This window comes from Megascapheus bottae, chromosome 2 (assembly GCF_031878675.1).
Source record: "Megascapheus bottae isolate mThoBot1 chromosome 2, mThoBot2.hap1, whole genome shotgun sequence".
Taxonomy (NCBI): Eukaryota; Metazoa; Chordata; class Mammalia; order Rodentia; family Geomyidae; genus Megascapheus; species Megascapheus bottae.
In genome coordinates, this window is record NC_143510.1 from 27,467,026 (window position 1) to 27,479,993 (window position 12,968).

Consider the following 12,968-nt stretch of genomic DNA (forward strand, 5'->3'; position numbering starts at 1 on the left):
GGGAAGAAAAAGTGTGAGGGGCAGAGGAAACTGTCCAAATCGAGAGGGTGTTCAGTTCACCTGTTTCCTTCCCCTTCATGCAAGGATGTTTATTTTTGTGGTGTAGAGCTGTATCCGGTTTCTTTAGGTGATTTCAGAAAGTGTTTCTCATCCTGCTGCATATTATAATTACTTGGGTTGGGGGAGACTATTTAGACCTACTGAGGCTTGTGCCAGCCCAGAGAAATTAAATCAGAATCCTTAACCAAACAAAAAGTTTTTTACGTTCTCTTGGTGATTGCAGCATTCAGGGAATTATGATGTCTGTTTTAGTGGTATTGGTAGAAACACCTTCCCCTGACTTTCTGTACTTTCTGTGTCTCAAAGAAAATCTAAATGTGCCAAAAGGAAAAAGAATTATGCTGACTTGAGGCTTGCTTCAAGTCTTGGCTTAGTTCCCTTAACACCTTTCTTTCAGTGGCCTTTGTAGTCTTATTGAAGTAACTTGAGGTCAGACGCATTCAAAATAAAGCTTTCCTAAAACTTTCTCAGACTAAAGTACCTTTGAGTCCCAGCCACTGTGCAGTGAAATCCTAACTACTCTTTGAGACCTCAGAAAGCATGAAATGCCCATGGGGATGCTTACTGAAAAATGGGTTGTATTGGAAGCATTAGACAACATTTGCGTAAATAACAGCCTTGTACCCTCAGTGCAGAGTTGACAGAGCTGAACTTCAGGGGTGTTCTGGCAGTATTGTATGCACTACTGTGGGCCCCATCTTTCAGCTGCAGAAAGAACCTGGCCCCAGAGTTTCCCTAGGTCATAGGGGGTCATCAGCCATGTCCGGCAGCTTGGAGCATTTAGGAGTCAGCAGAACTTGGACTCCAGTTCCCAGTCAGCTGCTTCCTAGCTGTGCCACGTACACCCCTTGGGTGGCTGCCTGGAAGGATTGAATGAGAAAGCTTAGCTTAGAGGCTTTGTAAATGTCCTAGCACATGGTTAGCATCCATGTCATTATTTTCTCTTCTCACATTAGAAATCACCTAGTTGGGGCTGGGAGTGGGGCCTAGGGGTAGAATGCTTGCTTAGCATGCATGAAGCCCTGGGTTCAGTTCCTTGGTAGCGTACACAACACGGAGACACACACACACACACACACGAAACCGGAAGTGGTACTGTGGCCCAAGTGCTACAGCACTACTCTTAAGAAAGTCCAAGGACAGTGCCAGTCCTGAGTTCAAGCCCCAGGACTGGCAAAAAGAGAAAGAAAAAGAAATCACCTGGTCCTGGTACATGTCCAGTTTGACAAACAGCATCAGACTACAATGACATGCCAAAATGTCCCCATGCCCAGACTACCCTGACAAGCCAAGACAAAGAGTGTGGGACTGGGAGGAGCAGGAGGAAGAGAAGTCTTTGGGGAAGTGGCAGCAGATGGTGGGGCTACTACTAGTGGCACAGATCCTCTGACTCACTGCTGCTGTCCAGGCAGATCCCTTAGTTTCCCTTTTCATACCTTCGTGGCTTATCATCCCTTGTATGTGCATTGTTGGTTTTGGTCCACATCGAAGAGGGTGGGAAAGATGGGCACGATTCACTGCAGGATTCTAGGCTGTGGACTGTTTGGAGACAGAGACCTAAGTCCAATGCTGGGTTTTACTAGTTTCTAGGGTCCTCTTCTCTGTTTCATAGAAGCTTCACTGCTTGCAAGTGGTAAATAGCCATGTTCTTTTCTTTAGTTTACTGCAGTGGAAATTGGAGGTGAATGTTTTTCCTTTTGGCTGTTAGAGATGTTAGCATCAGTCATGGCTCAAGTATAGAGCATCTGTCTAAGCAAGCACAAAGCTTGCCTAAAATTAAAATAAAAAACTGCAATGTCCTAGATAGTATATTAAGCAATCTAAAATGAAAAAAATTAAATTTACTTTATCATAAAGGTGATGTACAGAGGGATTACAATTACATGAGTCAGGTAATGAGTAATTTCCTTTCGTACAGTGTCTTCCCTTCCCTCATTCTCTCCCAGTCCCTCCACTGCTCTCCCCACAAATTTTATCTTCCATCAGTGTCCAATGGGCTCCCCTGCTTCACTTTTTCATCCTTTCCCCCTTGAGTTCTCCCACCCTCCCAAAGATATACACATGAAAAAAATACATAAAAAGAAGACAGATTCTAAAAAGAAATGTTTTTATACTTTAGGGTCTAACTTACCTATTTAAAGTAGAATAAAATATTTCTAGACAAAATCACCTAATCTTGTTTTTTCTGCATCTGTAACTGCAGAGCAGATGTATTTGAGGGCTAAAATGGAGTATGTCTTGTCAGTCCTGGGGCTTGAACTCAGGGTCTGCACAGTGTCCCTGGGCTTTTGTTTAAGGCTAATAGTCTACCACTTGAGCCACAGTGCCACTTCTGACTTTTTCTGTATATGTTGTACTGAGGAATTGAACCTATGGCTTCATACATGCGAGGCAAGAACTCTACCACTAAGCCACATTTCCAGCCCTATTTTTTTTTATTAAAGAATTTATTAACATTGATGTTTACATCATATTTCAAATGACATGTTTAACAAACAAGTGTTCAGGAAGGGAATCTGTATATACAATCACTGGCATAATCAAAATTAGGCTAAGAGTTTGTATATCATAGAAACATTAATTTATGAAATAAAACATTATGTCTATAGAGTCATAAGTTTTTATGTCTATGTAGTTATGTTTATATTTCCAATACCATGTCCATAGCATTGGGTATGCAAATATTGAGTCCTCTCTCTTGTACTGTTTGGATCTAATAGCCACATATTAAGGATACCATGTGCCTTTTGTTCCTTTGGTCTTGACTTGTCACTCAACATGATTCATCCTAGATTCATCCACTTCCCTGCGAATGCCATTATTTTATCTTGTCTGTTGGCTATGTAGAATTCTATTGTGTATATATACCACATTTTCTGTATCCATTCATCTGCAGTAGGGCATCTGGATTGTTTCCATCGCCTGGCTATTGTGAATAGTGCAGAAATAAACATAGCTGAGCAGGTGTCCTTATCATATCTTGGGTTATGATGTTCAGAGTAGATGCCCAGAAGTGGTATGGCGGGATCGTAGGGAAGGTCAATTTTCAGTTCTTGAAGAAACCTCCACACTACTTTCCAGAGTGGCTGAACTAGTTTACAATCCCACCAGCAATGCAGTAGGGTTCCTTTTTCTCTACAACCCCACCAGCAACTGTCATTGTCTGAGTTCAAAATCTTGGCCATTCTTGTGGGGTAAGGTGGTATCTTAGGGTTGTTTTTATTTGCATTTCTTTTATGACCATGGGTGATGAACATTTTCTCATCTGCTTTTCTGCCATTTTACTCTCTTCTTCTGATAAGTCTCTTTTTAGTTCCCTTGCCCATTTAGTGAATGATTTGTTGGGTTTGGGGGGGATTAGTTTCTTGAGTTCCCTGTAGATACTGGATATTAAGCATTTGTCAGATGTATTATTGGTAAATATCTTTTCCCAGTTGGTTGGCGTCTCTCTACTTTTGTGCCTATGCTTTTATCTGTGCAGAAACTTTTTATTTTTAGGTATTCCCATTTATCAAGTCTCTCTCCAGTCTGTTGTGACCCTGGGATTCTGTTCAGGAATCTTTTGCCTGTGCCTATGAGTTCTGGTGTCTCTTCTACTCTATCATGTAGCAGTTTCACGGTTTCCAGTGTGACATTGAGGTCTTTGATCCACTTTGAGTTAATGTTTGTGCATGGTGAAAGGGTAGGGTCAATTTTTAGTTTTCTGCTTGTGCCCAGCCCTATTTTTTTTTTAAGTTGTTGGGTTGTTTTTTTGTTTTTTTGTTTTGTTTTGTTTTGTTTTTTCTGCTTTAGGAGGCAGGATCTCATTGTGTAGCCTTGGCTGGCCTCAAATTTGCAATCCTTCATCCTCAACCTTTCAGTTACTAGGACTACATTTGTGAATCACCACATCTGGCTTTTGAGAGGATGTTGCATGTCTCATCTTTGTGTGGATTTTTGGTGGTTAACTGGAGATAAGAGTTTCATGGATGTTCCTGTCCAGGTTAGCTTCAAACCACAATAATCATATCACAGCCTCCTAAGTAACCATCTAGGACTACTTGCCATACCTGGCAGAACAAGATATTTAACTTTAATCCTAATTTAGCACTTGGGGTTTCTTTAATCAGTGTTTCAACATATACTTCAACATAGACTTTTAGGACTTAAACATCTATTTTTTCAGAGTAATAATATGATATTGTGTTTTTATTTCAATGTATATTGTTCCTTTCTAGTACTATATAGGTATACAACTGTGTACCTGTATTTGTGTGTCTATAGCTCACTATGGAGCCAAGACTGACCTGGAACTCTCAATTATTCTGCCTCAGTCTCCTTGAGTACTGGGTATAGAGGCATTAGCATGCTCAATTCAAGCCCCAGGACTGGGGCACGTGCATACTCTTGTGCGCGTGTGTGCGTGTGCATGTACACAGTGTATCCTTTTGTTGTTGAATAGGTGTTCTATAAGTGCTAATTAAGTTCTGTTGGCTAGGTGGGTAGTATTGTTGAGCCTTCTATCACCTATGTGTTTTTTGTGTTTTGTTTTGTTTTTTTTCTTGCCAGTCCTGGGCTTGGGCTCAGGGCCTGGGCACTGTCCTTGGACTTTCTAAAGGCTAGAGCTCTGTCACTTGAGCCTCAGTACCACTTCTGGCTTTTTTCTATGTATGTGGTACTGAGGAATCGAACCTGGGTCTTCATGCATGCTAGGCAAACACTCTACCACTAGGCCAAACTCCCTGCCTCACCTATTTTTTTTAATTACTCTGTCAATTGCTGAGTGAAGGACATTAAAATATTAAGAATAATTGTGAATTTTCTTCTTTTTCTTTTCAATTCTACTTGTTTTTGCTTCATGTATTTTATAGTTCTGTTGTTGTGATGGTGGTGGTATGTGAGTGTGTTATGTTGTATTGGGTTTTTTTTGTTGTTTTTTTAAAATTTTTTTTTGTTGTAATTAGTGAAAGGGTTACATGATATTTGCCAGATAGAAGGTGCATTAATTCACATACATTGATACCCTTTCACATGTCTTGGTACCCATTTCCCTCCCCCCCCCATGTTGTATTGTTTGTTTTTTGTTTGCAGTTTGGGGATTAGAGGTTGCCAAAGAAGCACTCTACCAGCCCCCACATTTATATTGTGTGGTGCATACACATATAGGGTTGGTATACCTTCCTGGGTAGATTATGCTTCTGTCTCTATATAAGTCACTCTTTGCCTCTGGTACAGGTTGACTGTTCCTTGTCAGAAGTGCTTAGTATTGGAAGATGGAATTAGTCACATATGGAATATTGGTATAGACTTTTCCATTGAGTACCTCTAACCTGAAAATGTGAAATATTCTAAAGTCTCAACATTTTTGTCTTTCCCATCGTTAAGGTTCAGACCTAAAGTCTTGCACATGTTGGACAAGCCAAAACTCTGAAACTTTTTTTTTTTTTTGCTTGTCCTGGGGTTTGAACTCAGAGCCTAGGCTCTGTCCCTGAGCCTCTCTGTATATTCTAAGCAAATTAACCACTGAGCTACATTTTCTGCCTGCTTATTTTCAGTCTGTGATTTTATAATGGGCATTTTCTTTCCTTTCCATTTTTAGGAATATATCATTCGGGTACAAAGAGGAATTTCTATAGAAAACAGCTGGCAGGTAAGCACTTTTTTGTAATCAATTGGAAAAGTATTTGCTCCAGGTGGGGTTATGCAAGCTTGTACTGCCAGTGTTAGGGTGACTGTGGTAGGATAAACATGAGTTCAAGGTCAGTATGGGCTCTGTACTGAGTTCCAGTACAATCTGGATTATAAAGTGAGATCCTGTCCTGGAAAAAAAAAAACAAAACAAAGCACAACACAACAACAACAGCAAAAAAAAAACAGAAAAGGGATTCTCAGAGGCATGACTTAGTTGGTAGGCTGATAGCCAGTGAATGAAAGTGTCGCGTGTCAAATTTGAGTTTTAGTCATGGACCCCCACCCCCCCCCCAAAAAAAAGAAAGAAGGAAAAAGAAAAGAGAAAGAGAAGCAGGTAGGGAAGGAGACAGGGGATAAAAGGGAAGGGGAAGGAGGATGGTTAGGGTTATAGAATAAGATCTTATCTCCCCTCCAAAAAAATGAGGTGGGGGGAGACAAAGAGGAAGCATTTATTAAGAATACAAGTGTTTGGACTTGGGACTAACATCTTGACTTAGACCCAGCAACAGTGAGTCATGCCTATCAATTCTAGCTATTCAAGAGGTTGAGTTCTGAGGGTCAAGGTTCAAAACCAATCCGGGCAGGAAAATGTATAAGGCTGTTATCTCTAGTTAACCACCGAAAAGTCAGAAGTAAAGCTGTGACTCTAGTGGTAAAGCAAAAAAAGCTCAGGGCGAATACCAAGGTCCTGAGTTCAAGCCCCAGGACCAGCACAAAAAACAAACAAGCAAAAAACAAAGTTTGATTTTAGGATATCTGAAAACCTAGAAAAATCAGAATTCATAGAATATAAATCACATTTTCTTAGCTAAAAGCCTTTATCTTTAAGACAAGTATTATAAAGGGCTATTTCTGTTCCCATTTGTGTTGTGTTACACCATACACAAGAAAGAAGAGCATGTGGGAATTTGTTTTTCAGCTCAGTCTAAAACAGTAGGGGGTGCTGGGAATGTGGCTTAGTGGTGCAGTGCTTACCTAGTATGCATGAGGCCCTGGTTCAATTTCTCAGTGCTACATAACAAAAATAAGATAAAATAAAACAATAAGAGACCCATAGTCATGATTTAGTTAAGTGAGGTCAGAGTTTAGCCCAGCATGTGAAAAGGTGAGACTATGTCCTGGATGCTGTACAGCAGTTGTGAATACTGTCCAAGTTCACCTGTGAATACCTCATCACATTAGCACCTCCATTGTCCCTAAGGGAGAATTATGTTGAGATCCTAGGCTTTGCTTTCCTCAGTGATGGCCTGGGGAAGATGGGGAGGGGGAGAGAAAAGGGTGGGAAGACTTCTTGGGCAGATCTAGAGATCCTTCCCATTCCTTTTGCATCCTTGGCTGAATTTTGTAGAGCTTATTTCTTTGGTAGCAATCATTGCATTTGCTATTCTACCCTCCAAACATTAGAAATCTAAGGCTTCTTCACAAAAATGGATCTTTGAATCCAACCTTAGATCTGAATGAGGTGTTCAGTGGGTGGTTTCTTAGTGGTCTTCAGCTATTTCTTTTGCACACTGACATTTAGGAACTACTAATAATGACTGAAGTCAAACTATTCAAAAGCAAAATAACCTCCTTTCCCAGAGCTAGTAGCCTGTGTTCTGACCAGTGGCATCAACACAACTAAAGAATGTAGACAGTCTGCCAAGAAGGGAAGCCTGAGAACCAGGGCAAAATGTGGCATTCCTTCCTACAGGTGCTGTCCAGTCTCCAAGGAGGTAGGATTTCAGCCAGTGAAAGGTTGATGCAGGGCAAGGATGAAATAACCCTCAGATGGTCTCCTTGTATTTTGTTTCCAAGCTCAGTGAAACTTTTTTAAAAAAAAATTCTAATTTATCTTTGCAGGTACCTAGGTAATAAGACAAATATTTAAAGGGCTATTTGTCCTGAAAATAATTTTGTTGCTGTTGAAATCTCTTTTTGGTATCTGGTGAGTTTGGCTGGCAGTGCCAAGTTTTCTAGGTAGACATTCTACCACTAGGCCAAACTCCCATAATGACAGGTTTTCTATGCTCAGTCAACCTTTGTGATACCGCTAGGCCTGTTTTCTTAATCAGTCAAGTACAAGGAAGTCTACTTAACAGAAATATCTCAATGCCAGAGAGCCAGTAAAGAAGTAGAAAAGGATGCCTTTACTGAAATCCAGACAACATTGTCTTATCTCTTACAGATTGTTAGAAGATACAGTGACTTTGATTTACTGAATAACAATTTACAGGTAAGTGTTTTAGAAGTCCAGTGGCACACAGTGGTTGCTTAATCTGAGTGATTGGTTGGAAATAGCGTTTGTTAGCATGTTTCTTTTACAGTAAGAAAATAGCTGGACACAATGATTTGATCTTGTAATTCTAGCTTTTGGGGAGGTGAAGAAGATTGATATCCAGGCTGGCCTAGGTGTTAAGAAAGACCCTCTTTTGTCTGGGAATGGCTCTTGAGTGCATACTCGACTCATAGTAGACTGCGCGGGCGGGGGGGGGGGTGGGCGTGAGGAGGAAGGGAACAAATGAACATAACTGAAACAATCAGCTTAGAAAAAAAGTTTTTTTTCTCTTGGTCACTTGTGGGGTTTGAACCATGAACTGGTGTTGTCCCTGAGCTTTTGTGCTCAAGCCTAGCACTTTAGCCACAGCTCAGCTTCTGGTTTCTTGTGGGTAATCAGAGATAAGAATCTCACAGACTTTCCTGCCTGGTCTGGCTTCAAGCTGCAAACCTCAGAGCTCAGCCTCCTGAGTAGCTAGGATTACAGGCATGAGCCACCAGCTACAGTTTTGGACTGTCCGTGCTCAGTTGACACTGTGAATTTGGCCTATGGCAAAGTTACTTCATGACAGGAGTGTGTGTTAGAACACAACCATTTACACAGGGCTTAGAAGCAAAAGGGAAAAGAGAGGTACAATCTTCTTCAAGGGCACACCCTCAATGACCTAAATACCTTGAACTAGGTACTGACTAGCCACCACCTCCCGGTAGTGTCACCTGAGGACCAAGCCTTTTAACATTTAGTGGGACTTTGGGTCCAAACTACAGAAAAATGGCAGTATCAATTAACCAATTTCCCTGGCAAAGGACTTCAGTTCCTACTTTAAACAGATGATGTGTGGCTCTAAAAATACACTTTTGGGAACAAAACAGATGATTTATAATTAATGGCCATCTTTGAACTGAGTGCTTCTGTGTCAGACTATATCCTTGCCAGTCCTTAGGGCTGATGTGTTATCTCCATTTCACACATTAGGACTGACATCACGGGTTGTTAGAACTATCCGTAAGGTGGAGCTGGGTAACCTTGGATTGCACTGCACTGGCTGTGTTGTGAGTGCTGATGTTCAATACTAAGCAATACAATAGAGGCTTAGACTTCTTCTGTTTAACCAGTTTCTAAGTCTGTGTGATTTAAATGTTCTAACCTAATGGCCATAATGGAAAGAAGGATGAGCTAACAGAGGCTTTGCCTAGAAATACAGCCAGAACTGGTAATGGTTAGGGTCCTAGAATGACTTTGACACCATGTAAAGCCCTGGCAATACCAACCCTGTCTCCCCATGGCCAACTGGTCCTCATGTACCATGGATTACTGAAGACTGTGTCATACCTCAGACTTGAATGGTAGCAGAAATCTCTTTCAACCTGAGCCAAAGTGCTTGGCTGATGACCAGTTCAGCTGGGAGGTAAAGGATTGCTCCTTTCATTTGATAGATACGCTAGTCATTGGCATGGATTCTAAATGACTACCGTTGCTGTCTACAGAGGTCAGGAGAACTGCTGCTTTATTGATCAGACTCAGAAAATAGCTTTGGGTAGAGCACAACTTTATAAAACTCATCGCTGAAAGCATGAGAGCTTTATTTCCTTTTCAAAGAATTATCACAAGAATCTGAAGTGTGTGTGTGTGTGTGTGTGTGTGTGTGTGTGTGTGTTTGTGTGTTTGTGCATTTGTGCATGCATGCACATGTGTGTTCATGTCAGTCCTGGGGCTTGAACTCAGAGTCTGGCTTGTCCCTGAACTTTTGTGCTGAAGGCTACGACTCCATCACTTTGCACCACAGCCCCATTTCCTGCCTGGGCTGACTTTGAACCACAATCCTCAGATCTTAGCCAACTAAGTTGCTAGAATTATAGGCATGAGCCACAGATACTCTGCTAAAATCGGTGGCTTTTTATGTAATTGTCCTGTTATGCATTTGATACATGTTATTTTTCCTTATTCCTCTCTCTCTATTATGCTAAGTATGGATTCTCTTATCTTTTAAATTTTTAGTATGCTCAGATTGAATATTTAGAGACTGTTGGCAGAGATTGAATTCTCTTTAATGATATGTTTGATTTGTTTCATTTATGGATTGTGTGTGTATTGTGCCAGTTCTGGGGCTTGAACTCGGGGCTAGCATTCTACCACTTGAGCCACAGCATCACTTCTGGCTTCTTCTGAGTAGTTTATTGCAAATAAAGAGTCTCACAGACTTTCCTGTCTGGTTTGGTTTTGAACTGTGATCAGATCTCCTGAGTAGCTAGGATTACAGGAAGGAGCCAAACAGTAGTGTCTGGCTAGCTCTCTGCCACTTGGGCCACTTCTGGCTTTTTCTGTGTATGTGGCACTGAGGAATCAAACCCAGGGCTTTGTGTGTTCTAGGTGCTCACTCTACCACTAGGCTATGCTCCCGGCCTGTGATGACTTTGTAGAGATTTATTTCAGTAGCGGCTATTTCCCTGAAGGGTAGGAGCATTAGGGAGTTAACATTGTACTTACTGTATGTTTCTACCTTTATTCACAAATGACCTTTGCCCAGGACTAAATAAAGGAAAGTGATCCCTATTTGCCACAACTTAAGAATACTGGAGAAATATTTCTGAAATTGATGTGGTCTAGACCCAGCCTCTAAAAATAGGAGGTGGGGAAGGGTTCTTTTTCCTATTTACTCTTACTTTGGAGGGAGAAGGTTGAATCTCCATGGCTATTCAATTATGGCCTATAGTAGAACACAATTTTTGCTTCAGCGTGATACTCTTTTTTAAAATGGGCACCTGGCAGTGTGCATCTTATTTTAAATGCAAATAGCCACATGATTTGATGTTGGCTTGTGTTGGAAATAATACAGCCAGACATCATTTCAGTGGGAGGTTTTTCTTGGTCCAACTGAATAAACAGAAAGCGTACTTACTGCCTCTTTGGCAACAAAAGAATTTTAAGACAGCTTCCATAAGACACACAAAAGGCTTTAAAAACCACAGAATGAAACTGACTGTGATTTTCAGTGTCTTAATTACTCTTGACAGATAAATGAGTTTCTTATGAAGAAGAGAAATATCCATGTATGGAGTCTAGTAGGATATACCTCAGTGATAGTAACAACAGAATATAAAATTACATGTGATATATTTACATGAAATGTTTAGGGGAAAATATTGGAAGGAAATATGCCAAAACATTAACATTGGTTGTTTCTAGGTGGCAGGATTTTGGCTATGTGTGGTTCTATGCTTTTCAAACAAGCTCACATAAGCTGTGTGAATACAAAAATAGAAAACGGTTTTGTTTTATAGAAGCTGTAAAGTGAGAATATGTCATTGTAACAACAAAATAAAAATTACTACCTTATTTCAAATAAATGCAACATCAAATTAACCACTCAGAGAAACAGTATACAACGAATAAATGAAGGTGGGCAAAGAGGGAAAGAACCTGGACCTTCACCTTAGATTAAGGAAAGAACTTAGGTTCTCTTGCTAGTATTGAGATCTTAGGTCAATTTTTTCTTGTAGGCTTCACTTTCCCTATCTGAAATGAAGGGGGAGGGGTTGAGTCAGGTAACTTTTGAGGATTCTTATAGCACAGATATATGATTCAAATTTTATTGCTGTTCTTGACATTGGCAAGACTTTGCTGTACTCTGAATGTTGGGAGGGAAAATGGGACACAGAAAGGATATGTTGAGAGCTTAGAATTCCCTAAACTCCTGACTGAAATATTATTACAGATAATTTGCAGATCATTAACATTTGATGATGGGAGGGAATAAAGAGAGATGAGTAGTTCACGTTTTCCTCCAGACAAAAACTAGTTTTCTACACTGGGTGCTGATAGCTCACGCCTGTAATCCTAGCTACTCAGGAAGTTGAGATCTGGGGATCATAGTTCAAAGCCAGCTTGAGAAGGAATGTCTGTGAGACTCTTAACTCTAGTTAATCATTGGAAAATCAGAAGTAGAGCTATGGCTTGAAGTGGTAGAGTACTATGTTTGAGCAAAAACAAGCTCAGGGACAGTACTGAAACCCTGAGTTCAAGCCCCCTGACTGAAACAACAAAGAAACCTAGTTGTTGTTACTGTTTTGAGTCAAAAGATCATTTGTCATATAATTTAGAAGTTTCTACAGGCTGGGTAAGTTAGATTATGGGCTTCAGGCTCTACTTTGGGGATTATCCCCTTTACTATGTCACTCTGTAGTTGTTGTAAATGGAATTCAGAGGGCTTCTCTGTTGGCTTTCTCATTTCTTCTAGAAGGAACTCAAGAAGGGACATCTAGAAGTATTAAAAGGGAAAGTGAGATAATGAGATGTCTTGTCTTGACATCTTGATGTGAAAGTTTCTAGGAAACCAGTGGCTTAGTGACTGAACTTTCTATGTGCTAGCATTCTTCTTTTCTCTCTCTCCCTTTTTTTAATGCCAGTCCAGGGGCTTGAACTCAGGCCCTGGACACTGCCCTTGAACTTTTTTTTTTGTCAGTCATGGGGCTTGAACTGGGCCTGGGCATTGTCCCTGAGCTCTTCAGCTCAAGGCTACCACCCTACCCTTGGAGCCACAGAGCCACTTTCGGTTTTCTAGTGGTTAGTTGGAGAAAAGAGTCTCATGGTCTTTAGTGCCTGGACTGGCTTTGAACTGTGATCCTCAGACCTCAGCATCCTGAGTAGCTAGGATTACTGGCATGAGCAACCGCTCCTGGCTTGTCTTTAATACTCTTTAAGAGGCAGAATTTCAAAATTAATAGACATTGAACAATTTTAGTACTTTTAGAAATACTGTGAGATCTTCATTTAGGATAGGTAAATTGTGCAGCTTGTCTGACATGACAGGGGTACTTATGGTAGCTGTTGACAAAAAGAAACCCCATGACCTGGTGGGACATCTTAAGCATGTTTTCCTAGAGTGAAATGAAGCTTAAGAAAATAGATGGGTTGGGCCAGGAGTTTGGCCTAGTGTAGAGTGCTAGCTTAGCGTGCACGAAGACCTGGGTTTGATTCCTTG

General features: G+C 40.8%; 1 protein-coding gene across 13 annotated transcripts in view; it reads left to right on the forward strand.

Moving 5' to 3' along the window:
* Pxk (PX domain containing serine/threonine kinase like) overlaps positions 1 to 12,968 on the forward strand; it is a 73,534-nt gene that overhangs the window by 19,286 nt on the left and 41,280 nt on the right. For all 13 annotated transcript variants that reach the window (XM_090323072.1, XM_090323080.1, XM_090322978.1 and 10 more), the window contains exons 2-3: positions 5,639 to 5,689; positions 7,898 to 7,945. In XM_090323072.1, the coding sequence (XP_090179198.1) occupies positions 5,639 to 5,689; positions 7,898 to 7,945 (99 nt within the window). The remainder of the gene's footprint in view (positions 1 to 5,638; positions 5,690 to 7,897; positions 7,946 to 12,968) is intronic.